The sequence below is a fragment of the Paroedura picta genome, chromosome 10, assembly GCF_049243985.1.
Source record: "Paroedura picta isolate Pp20150507F chromosome 10, Ppicta_v3.0, whole genome shotgun sequence".
NCBI classification, from domain to species: domain Eukaryota; kingdom Metazoa; phylum Chordata; class Lepidosauria; order Squamata; family Gekkonidae; genus Paroedura; species Paroedura picta.
Window position 1 is genome coordinate 62,701,915 of NC_135378.1, and position 22,505 is coordinate 62,724,419.

General features: G+C 42.8%; 1 protein-coding gene across 1 annotated transcript in view; it reads left to right on the forward strand.

Annotated features, from left to right (window-relative positions):
* The first annotated feature begins 1,318 nt into the window (after window positions 1-1,318).
* The window catches only part of TNIP3 (TNFAIP3 interacting protein 3), a 33,312-nt gene continuing 12,125 nt past the window's right edge, over window positions 1,319-22,505 (forward strand). The window contains 7 exon segments of the mRNA XM_077302400.1: window positions 1,319-1,380; window positions 4,186-4,279; window positions 15,272-15,358; window positions 17,077-17,154; window positions 18,910-18,975; window positions 20,416-20,547; window positions 21,638-21,745. Of these exon segments, the coding sequence (XP_077158515.1) occupies window positions 1,319-1,380; window positions 4,186-4,279; window positions 15,272-15,358; window positions 17,077-17,154; window positions 18,910-18,975; window positions 20,416-20,547; window positions 21,638-21,745 (627 nt within the window).

A 22,505-nucleotide genomic window follows, 5' to 3' on the forward strand; every position in this document is an offset into this window, starting at 1 on the left:
ATGGCTGGCTCCTGAAATGCCAATAAGTAAAATATTTTTAAAATTTAGTTCTACTTTAGAACATCCCCAAACCTTTTAGATAGACTTGCTGAAAGATGAGAGTAGTCACATGGTGTATTCATATTTGATAAAACAATGTCCTTTAAAATGACTTGGAGAAGGAAAGTAACATTTCCTGGTTGAGAAGATGTTATATGATTAGAGGTGTGATTTCACAAGCTGCACAAAGCAGGGTTGGAGTTTCCTGTCATCAGACAGACAAAAAAAGAAAGGCATCTCCTTGTGATTTTGTAAGCTGGATTCAAGTTCTCATTTAGGGTGGCCAGCTCTGGGATGGGAAATACCTGGAGACTTTGGGGGTGGAGCCAGGAATGGGCAGGATTTGGGTCAGAGAGGGACCTCAGTGGAGTATAATGCTATGGAGCCTACCCTCCAAACCAACCATTTTCTCCAGAAGAACTCTCTGATCTCTGTCGTCCAGAAATGAACTCTAAAGCCAGGAGACTGGGAACTGGCATCCCTCCTCTCTTTGTTTAGGATGTTTTAAATATTTATGACAATCTTTCAGATCAAATTAAAGGATTCTCAGTTCTCACTTCCCAGGTGCCATTTCTTGCAATCAGTGTACCTCTAAATGCCCACCTTCCTCATTGACCTATGACCTGTCCTCCAGGCTACAGTATTTTGTAATTTCTAGGTCTTGCCCTCTTTTTGGCAGACCTGAGAAAAATTGCTTCATTCTGTGGATGAAAGTCAGTCCTAAAAACACTTTTCTGGGAGTAGGCATATTGAATGGGCATGAATTGGATTGTTCTCTTGAGCAGTTGGTAAACACCTCCTTGTAGTTACGTTATATTTATGAGACATCTGTACTCCAAGCTTTTGGCCCGGCAAGGAAGAGTGCAGTTGTAGAGCTCTGAATAATGGAGAAGAAATTGCAGAGGCGCTCCTCCCTTCATAGTATGGTCCTAAGCCAAATTGGCTTTAAAAATGATGTTCCCTACAGCTGCTGTGTAGTTGCAGAGTTTGTTCTGGTGAAAAGATAATGTGTAATTTTGTCCTCAGGTGAATGACATTTTTCATGTTTTCACTTTTGGATGTTTCCAAATGCCATCAGACCCATTTATTTCAGTACCACAAATTATATTGTTTCACACAAATATATGTTGTGTATGCTGACACACTGTGTGAAATAGAACCCCATACTTTTGATGAAAGCCCATTCTTTAGATCAGTGCTTCTTAATTTGTTCATAAATGATTTCGGATTGAGACTGAGCAGTGTAGTAGCCAAGTTTGACAGTATCAAATTGTTCACGATGGTGAAAACCAAGACCGGTTGTAAAGAGTTACAGAAGTATCTTTCTAAACTGATTGATTGGTTAGCAATGTGATAAATGAAATTCAGTATAAGTAAATGTAAGAGGATACGTGTTTAAACAACAACCAAAAATCCTAACTTTAATTATGTACAGATGGTATCCCAATTGTCCCAGGCTGAGAATGAAAGAGATTTTGAAGCTGTAGTGGACAGGTCTTTGAAAGCATTTGCCCAGTGTGCAGTAGCACCGAAAAAGGCAAAGTACATACCAGGGATTATCAGGAAAGAAAGTGAAAATAATATGGACAATATTGTAAGAAAATATAAAGCTCTGGTGTGACATCATTTGGAATACTGTGTGCAGTTCTGGTAACTGTATCTCATAAAAGATATTGCAAAATTGGAAAAAGTACAAAGAAGGGCAACCAAGATGAGTAGATGGCTGAAACACCTTTCCAGTGAAGAAAGGATGGAGAGTCTAGCCTTTCAGTCTAGAAAAAAGATTACTAAAGATTATAAAACATGAAATTGGTTTATAAAATTATGTATGGGATGGATAGAGCCTCTTGTGGCACAGAGCGGTAAGGCAGCAGAAATGCTGTCTGAAGCTGTCTGTCCATGAGGCTGGGAGTTCGATCCCAGCAGCCGGCTCAGGGTTGACTCAGCCTTCCATCCTTCCGAGGTCGGTAAAATGAGTACCCAGGTTGCTGGTGGGTAAACGGTAATGACTGGGGAAGGCACTGGCAAACCACCCCGTATTGAGTCTGCCAAGAAAACGCTGGAGGGCGTCACCCAAAGGGTCAGACATGACCCAGTGCTTACCTTTACCCTTTATGGGATGGATAAAATAGATATAAGGATATTTCCTTCACCATAATACTAGAACTTGGGGGCACCAGATGAAATTTTTTGGACAGACAAAAGGAAATACTTCCATACATAATGAGAAATCAAACTGTGGAATTCATTGCCAGAAGTGGTAGAGATGGCCACAAGCATTAAAAAGTTTTAGAAGAAAAGTTTCATAAAGCAATGGGTGGTAGCCATGGAGCCTTCATCTAAATGGAGCCTCCACCTAAAGAGGCAGCAAATCTTTGAATACCAGAGCTGGGAGGGAGTGATCAGAGGCCACTATGCCTTATCTGTTTGGCCCTCCAGGGCAGCTGGTTGTCTGCTGTGTGCATTATTATTCTAGACTAAATGGACCAGTGGTCTGATCCAGCAGGACACTTCTAATGAGAAGGAACACATAATAACTGAACTCCTTAGTATTAGTCATGACAAATTCTAATTACCTATTTAACAGTGAAGCCACAAAACAAAAATCTCTAAGACCTGAAAACATATGGCTCTGAAGTTCAGCTTGTAATTTGTTTTACCATGTCCCCAGGCTTAAAGTTTTATTAGTTGAGATAAAAATGAGGAATGTATTTTTTATGGCTCATTGTATAGTTGGGAATTGTCCCGGCTGAGAACTGTTTACAGGATCACTACTGTGAACGTGCTGCAATGCACAAAATGTTGTAACAAATAAAAAACCTTAGAAAGCTTCATCCATTTATGAGTTTTGCTCTGTAATGCTAGGCAAGTCACATGACCTGCCCTAATCTGTTTTATTAGTTAAGATGAGATGATGAGATAACTAATGAAAACCTTTTATACAATGTACAATGTTTTAGAAGAAGATGATGGCAGATTAATTAGGAGGGTTGTCAGTGATCTGTAAGCTTTTATATTATCTGTGAGCCACCCTGCTTTGGTGTTGTAGAAAACTGTTTGTACTGTTTGTCACTGCATATTGTGATGGACTGTATCTGTTTTACTTGTATACTTGCCATGAGAATTATTCTCCATGTAGCAAATCATCCACCATCCCATTCTTTTGCTTTGCTCACAGAAACTGTGTTTATAAGTTTTGGTGCTTGACCAATTACCTAGCTATTTTGTTGCTTACCTGAAAATATGTTTACCAGTCTCCAGGAGGTCTACCACACTGATGCCATTGCTCCAGGCTGCAGCCAGCAGGTTAAGGCAAGTTGCCCCACCTCTTCCTGGTCCCACACAGGGGAGCATTTGGGCTGGTGCACCTCGTCCACCCCTGATTTGTGCCCCTGCATGGGAGCTGGGGTAGACAGGTTCCACCATACCGTGGGGCAGAATGTAGCTGTGTTTTTTTTTCATTTTAAAAATGTGGTATTGCAATCCAGTGCAATACTGCATTCTTAAAAAAGAAAAAAAAAATCCCTAGGTGACTCTCCAGTGCTACGCAGTGCTATGAAGCTGCCTGGGGCATTTTTTGTCCCTTCCAGGATGCCATAGTTGGGAGAAGAGCCAGGCCAGGATGGCCTAACTCTTCTCTTGACTCACAGGCCTGCCCCAACCTGGGCCCTATTGCTGCCTGGGGCAACAAAGGGAACACAGATATACTCATGTTCACTTGCTGTGGGGCAATGAAGGGCCTGAATCAGGCCATGCCTGGGATGGCCCCAACTCACTGTCTATGTCATGCAGAACTGAGAATATGCCCTGTCACTGCACAAGCGGTAAGGCGGGGCAAATTCCTAGGGTGGAAACGGTCAAGGTGGGCCTGTAGTTCTCCTGGAATTATATCCTATCTTCCGACTATGAAGATCCATTCCCTCGGAGAAAATAGTACCTTTGGAGGGCAGACCACATGGCATCAGATTTCTGCTAGCCTTCCTCCACTTCCAAAATTTTGCCCTTCCCAGGCCACCTGCACATTTCTATGAATTTCAGAAGCTGGAGTTGGCAGCCCAAACTGAGCACCTGGCTGCCATTTCATTGATCTACATATATCTGGAATTGTAGATGAGAAATTATTCCATTTTTCCTCTTTCTATCCAGGTGTGACAGCATAGAACTTGATAATGAAATAAGGACTTTAATAGAAAAGAGCAGTGCTTCGGAGAAGTTGGAGTTCACTTCATGTGTGTTGAATGTAAGCAGTTTTCATTTTTGCTTCATCATTCCTGACAAGCATTCTAAAATCAGCAGGATATATTCTGTGTTGTTGTTAGGTGCGAAGTCGTGTCCAACCCATCACGATCCCATTGACAGCTTACAACAATATAACAACTTCTCTTCTATTCAATATAAATATACTAATGAAAATCAACAAATTATATCCTAGTCTTAAAATGGAGTCCTATTTATTTGTTGTTTGTTTATTTATTTATTTATATGCTGCCGCTCTCAAATGTCTCGCGGCGGTTTACAGAATTCATAAAAGCAATAAAATCCCATAAAATCCACTAAAAACTTAATTAAAACACAATATCACGGTGGCGGATAATAAATATATAACTCCCCTCCCCCCCGTCCAGTGAAGGTCTATTACTCTCTATCTGGGAGTGAGGGACTTAGTTGGTTTCAGCTAGAGACCCACAGCTGACACGCTGGGAGCTGCCTTGGCCTCAGCCATAAGCCTGACGGAAGAGCTCCATCTTGCAGGCCCTGCAGAAAGCTGACAAATCCTGCAGAGCCTGTAGCTCTTCTGGGAGCTCATTCCACCCGGCTGAAAAAGCCCTGACCGTGGTCGAGGCCAGGCGTATGTCCCAGGGGCTCGGGAACACCAGTAAATTCATACCTGCAGAGCAAAGAGCATAAGCAGATAAATGGCCCCACCGATAAGCCGGACCCAGGCCGCGTATAGCCTTAAAGGTTAAAACCAGAACCTTAAACTTGATCCAGAAGCAGACTGGTAACCATTGCAGATGGCGTAGCACCGGCTGAATATGGGCCCTCCAGGATGGTCCAGTGAGGACCCTTGCAGCTGCATTCTGTACCAGCGGCAAAGCCAAGGGTAGGCATGCATAGAGCGAGTTACAGTAGTCTAGTCTGGAAGTGACCGTCGCATGGATCACTGTCGCCAAGTGTTCGGAAGGCAGGTAGGGTGCTAGTAGCTGCGCTTGGTGAAGATGAAAAAATGCAGTTCGAGCTACTTTCATGACCTGAGCCACCATGGAAAGGGATCAAAGGTCACACCCAAGTTCCTGGCTTCTGGTGCTGGTATTAATTGCACCTCACCCAGGCATGGGAGACATGCTTCTAGATCCTGCCCCCTTCTACCCAGCCACAGGACTTCTGTCTTGGAGGGGTTGAGTTTCAGGTGACTCTGCCTGAGCCATCCAGCCACTGCTTCTAAACATCTGGCAAATGGATCTGGGGGGGAGTCCATCCGTCCGTCCATTAGAAAGTAGAGCTGGGTGTCATCTGCATATTGATGGGAACCGAGCCCGTAGCCCCGGACCAGCTGGGCTAGAGAGCGCATATAGATGTTGAAAAGTGTAGGGGAGAGTATCGCCTCCTGAGGTACTCCACATGGGAGCCAGAAAGGGGCCGACAACTCTTCCTCCACTGCAACCCTCAGTGTTCGGTTCTGGAGAAAAGAGACTTGCCACTTTAGTGCTGTCTCCCTAATCCCGTCCCCGGCAAGGAAGTGGGTCAAAATCTTGTGGTTGACCACATCAAATGCGGCCAACAGATCTAAAAGCACGAGAATGGCTGAAGCACCTTGATCCAGCTGGCACCGGATATCATCCGTCAAGGCGACCAGTGCAGTCTCCACCCCATGGCCAGGTCAGAAGCCAGACTGGTATGGGTCCAGGGCCAAAGTTCCTTCCAAGAATGCTAGGAGCTGATCTGTCGCAGCCCGCTCCACCACCTTGCCCAGAAACGCAAGATGCGAGACTGGAAGGTAGTTGGCGGGAGCGCGTGTGTCCAGCGATTTTTTTTTCAGTAGAGGGTGCACCACTGCCTCCTTGAGCCCCTCGGGGAAATCTCCCGATGTTAGGGAGAGATTTACAATATCTCTCAAGGGGCCTCCTATCTGCTTGTCGCCCAATCTGAGCAGCCAAGGCGGGCAGGGATCTAAGGGACAGGTGGTTGCCCTCACTGACCCTAGCAACTTGTCCACTTCGGTTAAAGAGAGCTTCCTGAAGCCATCAAACACCAACTCCTGTGACAGCCCCGGAGCTTCCAGTTCGCAAACTATATCAATTGTGGCAGGAAGGTCATGGCGGAGTGATAGAAATTTGTCCACAAAATAGCTCGAGAAAGCCACACAGCTCAAATCCAATTCCCTTATCTTTGATACCCCTCCTCGAGGGCAGTAAGACACCTAATCACTCTAAATAATTGTGCCGGCGAGAGCTTGCAGATGTGATTTCTGCGGCATAGAAGTCTTGTTTTGCCGCTTTCACCACATTCTCATATGCCCTCATAAGCATGCGATGAGAAGTCCTAGCCACCTCGTCACGAGTTTTCCGCCACACTCGCTCTAGCCGTCTCATTTCCTTCTTCCTCTCCCGAAGCTCCTGGGTATACCATAGATCCTGTTTGAGGTAAGGGAGGAGAGGGCATCTAGGAGCAATGTTGTCAATGGCAGCCAACAGGCGGGACTGCTAGTCCTCCACCAAGGCTACCAGCGAGGTGCTGGAGGGCATCAGGTCCCGCAGAGCATTCAGGAATATCTGGGAATCCATAAGTCTCCACAGGTGGACTAAAATGCGTCCGTCACCCAACCAGGGAGGGGGTGGTATCCTTAACTGGGTCTTCAGGGTGTGGTGGTCTGACCATGGAACAATGTCCTAGACAGAATGATTGATTTGCTGAAAGGCCCAGGTTAAAAGCTGAAGGGCCAAGAGATCTGTATCTCTTGCCCTTCAGCTTGTGCATCTGCCTGCCCAGCCCTGAGGCCTGATGACAGGAAAACAACTAAATGTACAACCAAAACAGAGTGCCATTCCGTCCCTGCTTGCAGAAGGCATGACTGCGATTGTGCTTTTTTATAAGCAGCTGTACATCAGTTTTTCTCTCTTTGTCTAACTGAACCACCCCAAATAAAGCCTTTTCTTCAATCCTGAAGAACTCTGGCTGTCCCACCTTGTCACATTATGATATTTTGGCTATTGGTTCAGCCCAGGAACCTGAGATAAGAGTCAGGAGCCTGCTTTAACTTAGACAACCTAAATGGCACTCAAGGCATTTTGAAATTCAATAACAAAATATTTTATTAATCATAGAGGGGAAAGGTCAGAAGAAATTAGGGGGGGTGAGAATTCTGAGTTAAAACCAGAAAATGCACCGACTTTTGTCCTAAATCTTTTCATTGTGACTTTCCCCCCAAACACTTCAGTATACTTTCTTTGAGTATTCTCTAACTCTTGGTTTCCAGAAGGCTGGTACACTCTGCCCAGTATGCAAACCCCTTTTCTTGAAACACCAGTACTTGTTTTGAGTTTTTAGGTCTCTAAAGGCAGTTTCTAACCAGACCAGACTAGGGATCTCTGAGCTATCTCTCTGTTTGACTTGGTGGGGAATATTCTTCTCTCTCTAGAAGATCTATCACCTTTCTTTGACCTGAATGGGATTGTCTGTTTGCTTCCCAAACTTCCTTGCCAACTTTCCCTCAGTTGTCTCTCTGAGTTAAACTCAGTTAAACTAAATGCTGAAATCCTCTCTACAAGCAAGACAGAAATCTGACTGACTCTTTCCTCAGCATGCTGCTCCCAAGTCATTCTCTGCTCAGCTGAAACTAACCAATCTGATTGCTGGAAGCAGCCTGTCTCTCAAAGCTCTGTTTCTTTTCAGAATTAACCCTTAACAATCATTTTCTCTCTTTGTACAGCACTTCTAAGCTGTTAAAAAAATGTTGTCCATTATAGATGGTAAAGTTAAGGTGACCAGATTTTAACATTGGTAAAATGGGACACCATTGACCGGGGGGGGGGGGTCTTGATTAAAAATTTGGTCTATATGGAGAAACAAAAAGTTTCATAGAATGCATAGAACGCAAAAATTTCAACATAAGTACAATTTGCCAGGTACCCCCAGATGTCCCCCCAAAAGTGGGACACCTTAGGTAAAGTAGAGACATGAAACCAAGTGTTTTTCATTGTGCATTTTACACTACAATCAGTTCTAACACTCTAAAAACTGACTATATCTTTGCAGAATCATATTTTAAATTCTGGGCTGTGAGGGATTTCTCAAAGCATTATGCTCAAGTCATAGCATCACAAGAGGGAGAAATTGAGATTCCAGTCTAGGTAGTTGCCAGTAACTTTGCTAAATCATGCTAGAGGGGTATCTGTGGATAGCCATTCTCAAAATCAACTCTATGCAGCCTGGCATCCTAATCCACAGAAGAGAAGTAGCCTCCAGTGTGTGTATGAATCACCAGATCAGGAAATAAGTGAAACGCTTCTTCAAATTACCTTCAGTAAACAAATTCTGTCCATACTGCATTGCTTTCAAAGGTGTGTTTATTCAAATACACATCTCCATCTGTATATATCATCTGTATAATGGATGCCCTTTGGAAGCAGTGTCATGTAGATAGACCACATGTGGTACTCATTGGACTCCACATTTGATTTACCTTTGGTTTCCACTCCAGGAAGTAATACCTGTATAAATAGAAGCTAGTTTCCATATATGAGACTTTTAAAATTGGAGCTTTATCTGCTCCCCCCCCCTTTGTTCTGCCCTTAGATTGATAAAGGTTGCTGTCTGGAAATAATATTATGATGATGACTTGCTAGAACTATTTTTTATGGTGCTTTTATGTGTGCCTGGATAGAATTTGGAGCACCCTCTTCAAAAACAAAGTCAACAAAACCTTTGAGTTTATTATTTAAAACAGCTGTCTGTGTCAAAAATAATCCACAGACATATTCAGCCATCTTAATCCTCGTTTACGGTTCCCAACACTGCCTCTGAAAATGTTGGGACATTTAGGGGGGAGGTGCCTGAGGAAGCTTTTAGGTAGGATCTGATGTCGCTTTCAGGTCCTCTAGGGCAATGGTCCCCAACCTTTTTATCACTGAGGACCGGTCAACGCTTGACAATTTTACTGAGGCCCGGTGGGGGGGTAGTCTTTTGCTGAGGGACGTCGCTGCTGCCTGAGCCCCTGCTCCGCTTGCTTTCCCACCAGCTCCCCTGACTTTCCACTGCCTGCTGGGGGCGCTGCCAGCAGCAGCTGCGCAGTGCCACACCGAGGGGGAGCCCCAGCCATGGCAGCCAGTGGAGAGCACCAAAGGTGAGTCGGCGGCAGAGTGGCAGGGCAGCCCCCGAGGCAGCAGCTGGGGAGGAGGATGAGGAGGAGCCGCGGCCCGGTACCAAATGGTCCATGGACCGGTACCGGTCCCTGGACCGGGGGTTGGGGACCACTGCTCTAGGGCAGTGGTCCCCAACCTTTTTTTCACCGGGGACTGGTCAACACTTGACAATTTTACCCCCGGGGGGTAGTGTTTTGCTGAGGGACGTCGCCTGAGCCCCTGTTCCACTTGCTTTCCTGCCGGCGCCTCTGTCTTCCTGCCACCTGGTGGGGGGCTCTGCCAGCAGCCACACCGAGGGGGAGCCCCAGCCATGGCTGGAGAGCACCAAAGGTGAGCCAGTAGCAGAGTGGCAGAGCAGCACCCGAGGCAGCAGCTGAGGAGGAGGAGGAGGAGGAGCTACGGCCCGGTACCGACTGATCCACGGACCAGTCCCGGGACTGGGACTGGGGTTGGGGACAGCTGCTCTAGGGTACTGGAGGAGGGAATTCCTAGAGAGTCACTTTGTGGAGGCCATTTTTCTGCTCCTCCTCAAGGACAGGATTTAGAGCAGATCCAAGTGTGTTGGTCTGAAGTAGCACAACAAAAATAGAGTCCAATAGCACCTTTAAGACCAACATTTTTTTTATTCAAGGCATGAGCTTTCAAGTGCATGAACTCTTCCTCAATCTCACCTTCTTAAAAAGTAAAAAGAAATCTTGAAAAATAGAAGGTTGAGGTACCTTTATGCTTTGAAACAGAAGTCTGTAGTAAAGACAATTCACAGAATCACCCCAGCTACCCTCAGCCTCCTTTAAGAAGCCGAGTGAATGCTATTTATTGCATGTTTGAGTATGGAATATGAGGCTTATTGTCTGGATTTTGTCTCTTTTTTTTTCATTTGAGAGCACAATGTGTCTGCGTGCCTCCTTTGTAGTGTTTACAGTTTCTGAAGCAGAGAATTCAGATGACATCTTGTAAACTGACATCTCATAACCCAAAGGCTCATGCAAGATTATTTTCAGGGTTGATGTGTAAACAGATTCATGCTGCTTCCTTCCCCCTTTTTATATAAACCAGGAGATCTACACAGGAAAAATAAAATGAGACTTAAAAGATACCACATGAGCAAAAGCTGCTGTGAGAACCAAAAAGGATGGCAAACATCTGCTTCATGCATCAGTAACTGCATCTGAAACTCCTCCCTCCCCTTTAGAATATTGCAACATCATAGTCTTTTCAGGAGTCCCATTTATCTTTATTTGAATCTCCTTGTGTGACCTATAGAACAGCTTTGTCACACGGCTTCAATGTGATTCTGAGGAAAAATTGCAACTGAGTTTTAGAAGTCTTCGCTTTAAGAAGATCACAAGCAACCTGTAGGAGGTCTGAATGGAAGAACACACGTTTGCCTGAATAACCAACAAGCAGGGATATCTATTTATTTTTTCCAAATGAGATTTCTATTCCACCCTGTCTTGGGGTGACTCAGGGTAGATTATATTTAAAATTACACACAATACTAAAATACAGTCTAAAACCAAATATAAATTTGGAATCCAAGCCAGTACTGAAGACTGGATCCATCATTAATATTCAGGGTCCACATTCAGTGTTTTCTTGCCTTCCTGCATGGACCAGCATGATACAAGTGTCTCCAAAATACCTGAATCTGCATCTAAGCAAGTAACAAGCCCTTCAAAAGCATGTTGCATATGACTTGTCAGATGCCCTTCTAGTATTGCCGACTGCCTTCATAATGGGATGCTATTTATCATGTCGTGAAAAACTGAAGCTGTCAATTTCTGCAGATCAAACCTCTGTTATTCTTAGAATATTTTAATTTGGATCTATTGGTCCTTCCCTTTGAGAAATGACAATTGACTGTTCCTGTTCTCTATCCTATAGTTGTGACTTCACAAAGCAATTCTTGTGTCACTTTCCCAGCAATGCTTATTTGAAATGATGAAGGAAGTTAGGCAGCATTTCCCTAGTTCTGCAATTGGTTGTCCAAATAAACTTTTTTTAAAGTTTAATCATTTCTTTAAGGAAGAGACATGGAGTACTAGGGGGGAGGGGAGTGGACCCAAAAGAGTGAAGTTGAAGAAATACTACAAATAGGTGGAAGAGATTCATGTAAAGAGGTTAATGAAAAGCAGGACTGAGCTTTTTAGAGATGGAAGAAGAACAGTGTTCATGTTGGGACTGATTGTGATGGTCCACTCCAGCAAACTGATGAATCAGGATGGTTTCCTGTTGACTGTTGAAGGATTTCTGCTTAACAAAGCTGGTGCTTCTGCTGAAACCTTGTTTGCAGTGTGGAATATGGAGATGACTTAAGTGGGAGTCACAATTGTTCCACTGTATTTTATATCTCCTCTGGAGGTCAGGCAACCTCAGAGGAGTTTGACCAAGGGAAAAAGTGGGCAGATGGTTAGCATGAAAGTGGAGGAAAATGCAAAGTGTCCTTTTGTAAATGTATCAATTTCCAGAAATGTGTAAAAATTTAAATGTGAACAATAACGCCATACTGTATTTCTGTGATGCAACTACACTTTGGGCTAATATGTTTAGCCGAGAATGGTGGAAAGATAGTAAAGTATGTCAGTAGTTTACTTGGCTGATTCAATATTCTAAGCTCTGGATAGCTGTGAAATCTTTCGACATGCCATAATACTCTTATAAGGATGTGTCTGTATCACTATGAAAACACCAAAAGCCCACTGAAGGAGACAGAAGAATTTTTAGAATGTTTATGTTTGTGATAAAATTTGCTCTTCAGTGCAGACTTTAGCTAAACAGTCAAGCTATTTTAAAATTTCTGCTGTGAAATGTCTAATAGCTGTACCTCCCATATATGTGATGAGGGAAGTCCATGTTGTATCCAAGCCTACTTTCCTGTGCAAAGCAATGTTAACTGCAACGCATGAGCCATTAAATATGGACTAAGCCCATTCTTTCATATAGGAACAGTTTTTGTGAACTTGAGTTGTTTCTTATGGCCAAATTAGACATTACAGCATCTATGAGTCTGCCCTGTGGAAACACATATGCCAGTTTAGACCTGAATTTAGGCATTTTAAAATGCCATTAGAGCGGTTTTGGTACTTGAAAAGGAGCAGGAGATGACAAGAAGGTTGCCTCATCCCGCCATACTGCAGCCTTGATCAGGATCAGGCCCATGGATACTAAAATGCAGAAGTCCCCAACATTTCTGAAGCTGGGGGCACATTTGGAATTTTGACACAGAATTCTGTCACAAAATGGCCAGAGCCAGTCACAAAATTACTGCCATAGCTTAACTTCAGTAATGCAATGTAGGTCCTTGTGCTGTAGTGGCAACTGCTTCCAAAGTAGCATTAAAAAAATATGTACAACCAGTCCAGTAGTCCTGGACAAAAGACCTACTTGGCACTGCCCACTTCCTAAAAAAAAATTGCCATGCCCCATGGTGCCCACAGGAAGCATGTTGGGGGCCCCTGCATTTTATAGAGTCAGTTTGGTGTAGTGGTTAGGAGTGCGGACTTCTAATCTGGCATGCCAGGTTCGATTCTGCACTCCCCCACATGCAACCAGCTGGATGGCCTTGGGCTCGCCACAGCACTGATAAAACTGTTCTGACCAAGCAGTGATATCAGGGCTCTCTCAGCCTCACCCACCCCACAGGGTGTCTGTTGTGGGGAGAAGAATAGGAAGGTGACTGTAAGCTTTGAGCCTCCTTCGGGTAGGGAAAAGCGGCATATAAGAACCAACTCTTCTTCTTCTTCTACTGTCAAGTTTGGCTCTCAAATTCCTCAGTGTCAGTTAAATTCTTATGTACCTTGGTAACCTAGCTTGGCTGCATGGACAAAGGTTAATAATTCACATCTGAAATCATGTTTAGGACTGCATATAGGCTGAGAAAAAATTGTGGAATTATGTTCAGAATTTGGTCCAGAATATCTAAACATTTAATTCTTATCAGCCGTGAACTGCTGTAACTGTTTGTGGGAAAGTCTGTGTCACCCCCTAAATGTGGGGTTCTACAGTATTTAAAGAATCAATTCATTTGAGTTTCAAGTAGATTTCGTGGATTTAATTATCAAAAATACAATCTTTTATTAAAAGAAGTAATCAAATGGGTTGTGTGCGGGTGTAGGTGTGTATCTGTGTGAATATAGGATTTCACAAAGCATGCTTTGAATTTTGATATGTTATGTATAAGAATTTAAAATAAGGTAAAATAAGGAAAATGAATTAGAAACAACAGACATTAAGGGAAAAATACTATCCTAGACTACAAAACAATGTATACTGGTAAATTATATCAGCTTAGACTCTTTTTTGTTAGAACCACCTTTTCAACTAATTTGCTTGGTTGCATTTAATTGCTTTTCATTTCTCCCAAAAAGAACACCAGAATGAAAAAGATCATTTGCAACATCCAACTATCCAGCTACCTATGAATAACAATTAATGTAAATAAAATATAATAGTTACAAATTGCAAATCATACTGGGAAACACATAGATTTTATTCATTTTTGAAATTCATTTATACCTTTCCTTTCTGCCCAATGGTGGCCCAAAGACGTTTGCACAATTCTCCTCTCCTCTTTATCCTTACAACCCTACAAGTTGGTTAGTGAGGCCCATTCTGCCTGGCAGCAGCTGTGCTGGGCTACTGGTGGTGTGTCGCCGTGGAGCGACATGCAGTTCAGTGCCAGATTTTCTTTGGAGTTGAAATGTGCCCCATGGGAAACAAAGCAGCTGCAGATTAGTTACACTGTGAAGGGGGACCATGGGGGGGGGGGTTATTTTGCAGGTAGGAAAACTGAATGAATGCAAAATGAAAATGAATGCCCTGGACTTTGCCCCCTATGGCCACTGTAAGGCAGGGAGGAGCTGGGCCCACATTGGCCTGCTGTCCACATGGGCCTGTTGGCCCCTGCAGTGGCTAAGGAAACGTGGATTCTCTTGTGTTCCTTTAGCACAGGTACCTGAGGGCCTGATCTGTGGCAGGACTGGGAGGGGGCCTGCCCAGTGGCTGCATCATGTGGATGCTTGGACTTGCCCTGCTTCCATATGACTGCCCTCCCGGCCTTTTCTGCCCATGTGCAATTGGCCTGGCCCAAAGTCACTAAATTAAGTTCCATGACAGAGTGGGAGTTTGAACCCAGTCCAACTCTCTGATCATGGGCTTTAGGTTTCCTTTTCTTGTAATTCATCCATTTCCTTTTTTACATAACAATATCATAATACCTGCAGATACTTCACTTTTATGGGTCAAAAAACCCTACACCCAATTTATAAAGCATCAAATAATCCAGGGTTTATGCTTCACAGTACACAGTGTTCCTCATGCTGGGTATTTCCCTACCCTGATGTTTTCACAAGTATTACTCCCATTCTACATCAAACATGAGTCACTTGTTTCTCTGTCGTGTTCAAATATACAGTATGTCTTAATGTCTCATCAGAATATATCTGGAATGAAATAGCAGGGCAGAGTTCCAATAGGAAATGGTTATCAGTGGCTGGAGGGGGGGGGACTAATGCCTCCAATGACACTTACTGTAATATGTACTCTTCCTTTTCTTATCTGAGCAGCTTCCCCTCCCAGAAGAATATCAGGCGACAATAGGGAACTTGCAGTTTACATATCACGCTAAGGACATTGCTGTCTTTTCATATTAGTCACAGGCTACACACTTAAGACATTCTGGGAAGCCCCTCTTGGGAAGGGGGAAATGGTTAAAATACAAGTTTGATTGCCTCCTGTAATCCACATACAGAAAGAGCTGGAAGGCCTCTCTGTAAAGTTTGTGAGACCTAAGTCTTAGTAACTCCTAAGTTAGTAGCTACTGTTTCCTTTCCTGAACCAATCGTCTCTTTCTTTGCTTCATCTGTTTAAAGGCTTTTGGTAAAAGTGATACCCAAGTGAATTCTGCACAGAAGCAGGCAAGGATGGGTGAAACCGAAACATCAGGTGGCGTGACAGAGGTAAGTGAATGTACCGACTCAGGGGTAGTCAAACTGCGGCCCTCCAGATGTCCATGGACTACAATTCCCAGGAGCCCCCTGCCAGCGAATGCTGGCAGGGGGCTCCTGGGAATTGTATTCCATGGACATCTGGAGGGCTGCAGTTTGACTACCCCTGTACTGACTGGTGGCATCTAAATGTGGTATGAGTATCCTTTCATTACATGATTGGATGATGTATTATCAGTTTATAGATTGCGACTGAATGCTAATAAGTACTTATGTATTGATTACTACATTAAAGGTACTGAGGGAATTAGTTTTGTCATATTTTGTTTTAAATCAGGATTCTGTGTGGGGGGGAAGTCACCCTAAATAAATGTAAAATTATATTTTAAAACCCCAAACCATCTATAGTAACTGTTGTTTTCTGATTCAATTTTGCTTAAATTTGAAATTTCTCAGTTGGAGAAATCTTCAGAACGTCTCACAGATATGAACAGAATCATGGTTTCTATTTGTCCCCCAGTGTTCAAGTATTTCAACATGTGAGGCCATATAGTATTTCAGTTATGAGTTTGACAGAGTAGTACTTCAGCCCCACAAATATGTGAAGAACTTAAAAATAACATTTGGGTAACTATATATGTCTGATGTAGAAATGTGGATTGTTCATCTGTTTACGTGCATTTGCATTGAACGTTTGTTGCCCTCGGCTTTTGGGGTGGCATAGGTCACAAATTTCATGAAAATAAATCATAATAATTTAGGCGATGATCATTTTTTAATGTCAGATTCAATATTATTCCTAAGATTATTAATGGCTTAATAAGGTGCTAAAGGAAGAACTGAACAGGGATTTTGTATAATGACCACCACTTGAGAATATATCACCATCGTTAAATTGACTGTGCTAGTTCTTTAATGTTCTGTTTCCAATGCCATCTTAAGTAGAGTTGCACCTGCTAAGCCCAATAGACTTAGAAGAGTGTCACTTCTTTAGGATGGCAATGCTAAACTAACATTTACAGATAAATGGCGTGGTAAGTGGAAAGACTGAACAGTGTTTTCTTTTATTTTCCATGTAATTGCTGTTATATGCTTTCCAAACTTACTGTATTTGGTGGCATGCAAGACTATTTCCCCCCCCCCTGAAAAACATGCCTCCAAGTGGGGGGCCGTACTATACGCCGGGTGCACTTCAGTTGGGATAGACATAGCTGCCCATAGTGGCCTCCCGATGCCCGCCTCCTCATTCTACATACCATCCAGTGTCACGCGGTATCCAGCGCGGCCGCAGCGGGTCATCAGCGTGGCTACGGCGATCATCATCAGCGAGACAGGGGTGCCAACCTTTTCAGCGTGACCGGCCCGTTCTGCTCGGCGGGAAGCAGTGCCGCTCCGGCCCACCCCTTGTCTACGCAGAGCTTGCACATGCGCACTTGCGCACTACTGCTGGTCAAAGGGAGCTGCAGGGGCAGGCCGCGTATATAACAAACTCAATATTTTGAGTGGAAATGTTGGGGGGTCATCTTATACGCCCAGTCGTCTTATACACTAGCAAATATGGTAGCTGTGATTTCCTGACATACAGTGGGGGACACATACATAAAGCAATCCTTTCATTTTAAGCACATTGTTTAGTTTCAAAAATTAGAAATTAATAAATGGCCCATCTGCCATCAGCTTAAATGGATTAGGTAGATTGCATTTCACTAATTTAATTTTTATTTCCAAAGCACTTGATGAAAAAAAAGAATGTATCCACGCATGTGCTGGAGGTGCAGATTATATCCCTGGAAAAACAGCGGCAAGAGGTAACTTTAAGCATTCCTTTTGGGACTCTCGAACTGATAAGACACAGCAGTTGATTATAAACTTCTAAATGCCTTTCTCCAATGCAGAAACTATGGGTTGGATCCTGTGAACTGAATAGAATGTGTTTGTGGATTAGGTAGCATCTGAGAATTGTGGGGACCTATGGGAATTGAAAAGACCCTCTTGTGGCGCAGAGTGGTAAGGCAGCCGTCTGAAAGCTTTGCCCATGAGGCTGGGAGTTCAATCCCAGCAGCCGGCTCAAGGTTGACTCAGCCTTCCATCCTTCCGAGGTCGGTAAAATGAGTACCCAGCTTGCTGGGGGGTAAATGGTAATGACTGGGGAAGGCACTGGCAAACCACCCCGTATTGAGTCTGCCATGAAAACGCTGGAGGGCGTCACCCCAAGGGTCAGACATGACTCGGTGCTTGCACAGGGGATACCTTTACCTTTACCTTTATGGGAATTGAACAAAATGCAGTACAAGAGAAGGGTCTGCATCAAGAAAAGGGACTTGACAGAAATTGCCACCCTTCTTATGAACCAAGTGAACTTTCAAAGCAGTCAAGGAATTAGGCATGTTTTAAATGTTCCTATTGGGAGTTTTGTCTTTAATATTTACATTGCCACAACATTTACGGTGAGTCACTTGGCACTCCCTTGTTTGCTAGTTGGCTTGTGTTAGGAAGCCTCAGTCCTTTCCTTCCCTTTGCTTTATAACTTGCACTACAAAGTGATAACTGTTAAAATTTTCTATACAGTTAGCTCTACAGCAATGCAAAACTGTCATAACTAGTGCTATCAAGAGATTGGTAGGAAATGCAGCCCACAATGTGTTAAATAGCCATTTAACTTCATACTTCATAGCCTGCAGATTACTCATGTTTAGGGTTGCTATTATCCATGTGGAGCTTGGACATCTCCTGGAATTCCAATTGATCTCCAGATGACAGAGATCAGTGTCCCTGGAGAAAATAACTGCCTTGGAGGGTGAGCCATATGGCACTATACCTCCTGAGGTCCTTACACTCCCCCAACCCCACCCTCCTCATGCTCCATCCCCAAATATCCTGGAATTTCCTCAAGAGTTGGCAGCCGCATGTCATGTCCCATACAGAGCTTAGGAAACACAATGTTATATAGTGAGGAATTGTTAGAAACTGCTCCCCTGTCAGCTGTGGGACTCTTCTCCGGTTCCTAAAAGTCCTGCCCTGATTCTCTTTAGAAACAGTTTGATAGGCAGACCTAGGGATGGGCATGAACCAGCTGATAAACTAAAGTTTATCATGTATTTTGATTGGGTCATGGTTTGTGAACTGATGTTTGGGAATGGAAGAACCATCACAAACTTCCATGAATTTTGATGCAGTTTGTGAAAAACAGTTGAATGAACCATTCAAACCCTGCTTTATGCTCCCTGTAAAAAGCTGCAGAGAGCAGAAAACTTTAAATAGCTCACAAAACAATACAAACAGGTTTGGTTTTTGAGCTGGTGTATCAGCTTGTGGTTCGGTTGGTGATTCAACCACGAATCACAAACTGAACCTCAAAAATGCAGTTCATGCCCATCCTTAGACACATTTTTTGTTATACATTTGAACTTAATATAAAAGTTGTGTTATTTTAAAATGTTTCTCATTCTCCTGAGCATTGAAGGTAGAGAAAATTAAATCACTAACATAATATATCAAACAATATGTTAAAAGACAAGACCACTGTTACATTTTTTAAGAATATTACTGATTAATAATTTCAGCTTTTGTTGGTGAACAATCAATGGGATCAACAGTTCAGGCAGATGAAGCGGTACTATGAACAAAAGGTAAAAAGGCTATATCGCTTGAGTTAAATTAGATCCTTGCTCTGATTGAGATAGTTGCTTTGTTTGTTTGGTACTAGTTGAAAAACACAATCCAGTAGTTCTTTAACTGTATTAAAAGAAGAAGCTTGGGTTAAAATGAATATCAGTGTCCATGCACATTGAGGTTATAACCCAAACTAGCTAGAATAAGTAGGATTTTCAAATTTTATTTCATTTATAAAAATTAGCCACAACTTGGAACCAAAGTGGTTTACATTTAATTTCATTTTTATCTTAACAACATTTAGTTTTTGGAAATATTTTATATATACTTGTATTATAGATGCTATGTTTAATATTTGAAATGCTTTAATGTAGGGGTAGTCAACCTGTGGTCCTCCAGATGTTCATGGACTACAATTCCCATGAGCTCCTGCCAGCAAATGCTGGTAGGGGCTCATGGGAATTGTAGTCCATGAACATCTGGAGGACCACAGGCTGACTACCCCTGCTTTAATGCTTGCTGCCCTGGAGAGTCTGAGTTGGGTAAAAGGTGTCATAAAGATGTTTTAAATAAATACAGAAGTGATCTCTGCAAGGTGGGCTCAGCTGAGAGTGTGTGACAGGCCCAAGGTCACCCAGATGATGGCTGGCACCCAGCAGGAGAATGGGGGTGGGTGGATTTTAGGATGATTAATGCTTGCCTTGACCAGGACCTGTTTTTGAGAATATAGAGGCCTCCATTTATTTATTTGACCTGCTGGTTCATATATGTGACTAACAATCCACAGAGTGTCCACTGTATATGTCTGTTAAGGTTCTGTCTATGCAAAGGAGCTAATACATTACAAAATTCATTGTACATTTCTTGTATGCTGTACTTATATGTACACCAGACTGCTGATAAAAACACCAAAATGCAGTTGGTCAGTAGTGCTGATATATTAGTATGGTCATAGAATTGGATTTTATTTTAGGCTATGTATAAGGTGACCAGATTTTAACATTGGTAAAGTGGGACACCATTGACCGGGGGAGTTCTTGATTTAAAATTTGGTCTATATGGAGCAACAAAAAGTTTCATAGAATGCATAGAATGCAAAAATTGTATTGTAATATATATTATTTAATTTCAACATAAGTACAATTCGCCAGGTACCCCCAGATGTCCCTCCAAAAGATGTCCCTCCAATCTGGTCACCTTAGCTATGCATAACGCCTTTGGGTGTTATAAATTTAAATTGTATTATTAATAAATATTGGTGTTTTTATAACTACATTGCATTTCAAAAACTATGGTGCATTCCCATTTGGTCCCTATGCTCTATGAAACGGTCATTAAAACTCTGAAGTGTCATCATATTATCCAACTAGTTATTGATTGTTTCCTGGTGGAATTGTTTTGAGAGCAATTGGTGTATCTATATTAACTGTGTTAACTGTGGCTTTGTGATCACGCAGGTCACAGAACTGAAAGCAAAACTGGAAATAATGCAAAAGAGTGTCAAGGATCTGGAAAGGGAAAGGCACCAAATGCAGAAAACATGTCAGAGACAAGAAGCCCTAACAAGGGATGAGTACTTACAGGAAACGGTAGGAAGGCTGTATTGTTTTATCCTTTGTGAGAATCATTACATGCCTTGATTCCAGTATGCAGTGCATTGGACTGGTTCGTGTGGCTGACGTCTATATGTTGTTATCTGTCGTCAGCCTTGCCTCTTCATCTTTTTAAATTAGGTCTTCTGTAGTTTAATCAATTTTATCACTTTTTCTTGCATTCCTCTTACCCCTGAGTTATTGTGCAGGAGCTTCTGAGATTTCGGCTGTAAGAAGAAGCTTTGCTTTTTCTTCTGAGCAATTATGCTCAGATTCTTCTATCCTGGATAAAGGCCAGTAATAGAGTCCTTCACTTCTTGGTGCTACATTGGCTTTCAATGCTTTCCCACTTATCAGCTTTTTCTTTTTTTACAAATATAATAGTATTGAAAGAAAGCACACATTTTTCCTGTGCTTTCCAGAGCTACCATTTTGTTGTCTTCTGCTACTGCTAGGAACTTAAGTGATAAAAGGGAAATTAGTCATATGAAGACTATCCTATGGCAGGCTGTTCTGCAGGGCCACATAGAGGCATAAATAGGATTATATGGTCCAGGACCATATAGAAACATAAATAGAATTATTTTATGGGAGGCTTCCAAAATGTTATCCCATTGACTCAACAAACTCCGAGTTTCCTGTTATAGAAGACAGAATTCCTGTTACTACCTACTGGCAGCAGTAACCTGAAAAATTTGGCAGTTGTACCCAGCAAAGTTCATGCATCTCTTCCCCCAACCCCCTTTGGATCAGGAGTACTTGGATTTTGTCACTGGCTGGATATCCTTGTTCCAAAAAAAGGGGGAGACCTGATAAGTCTGTCATTCTCATGTCAGAAAGCTCCTGTGCCTAGAAGGACATTTCCAAAGTCAAACAAACACTTCCTTCAAATAATTAAAAATCAATTAAATCTGTTCTAAAAAAGCAGGACAGGCTTGATAGTATTACATGTGAAAAGGAGATCTGGTGGACAATAAGTTGAATATGAGCCAGCAGTGCAATGTGACAACTAAGAAGGCTAATGTGATATTAGGCTGCAAGGAAAATTATAACACCACTCAATTCTGTATTGGTTTTTACATTCCAGAAAGACAAAGATGCCCTAAAGGAAGAGAACAGGCTTCTGAAAGAAGAAACTGCCTTAGCAAATGCAAAGAAAATGCATTATAAATGTGAAATTAATCGCCTCAATAAGGTATGAATAATTCTTGTTTCAGAATTCATGTTATTTTTGATTGGAAATCAAATCCTTACTTATTCAGTACTTAAATAGTGAACTGTAAAGATTTGTTCCCCCCCCCCCAACTACCTGATCTGGTATTGTGGACATAAGCTGTAGGATGACTTCCCACTTTGGATTGCTCCTTAGTGTGGTCTGAAGAGCTCCTGTATTTACAGCTGATCTCCATTGGTTTCCCTGAAGTAAAAGGTTGCTTTGTAGGGTAGTATAATGCCAAAGAGCATTATACAGGTCAAACATACAAGTCCGCCCAGGACTCTTATGCAGCCTGCAAGCAACTGGTAAGAGAGAGGAAAGGCAGGAGGCTGGGGTGGGGTGGGGGGAGAGTGAGACACAAGTGGACACATGTAGGAAATCAACATGAGAGGAAATGATTTGGGGGTGGGGCTAAGGCTGATGTAAAATAGTGTGAGGGGAATGGCAGCGAAGGTGAAGAAAGAGTACGCATGCTGTTTTTTCCCCTCCCACCTCCTCTGAGCGCAGTTCAGTGGAGATTAGCAAAACCACTACATTGGGGGGTGGGGGTGGGTACAGATCCAAGCAATCAGCACTGCCACCACCAACTGACTTTGCATTTTTTTCAAATGGTGACTGTGAGGGGGATTGATGACAGTGAGTGTGTAGAGCTGCAGTTTGCTGGCAAAGGGATGGGGCCAGCAGGGGAGAGAGGAAGAGGACCTGCATGTAGATTGGGAGGCAACTGGGCTGTCTTGTG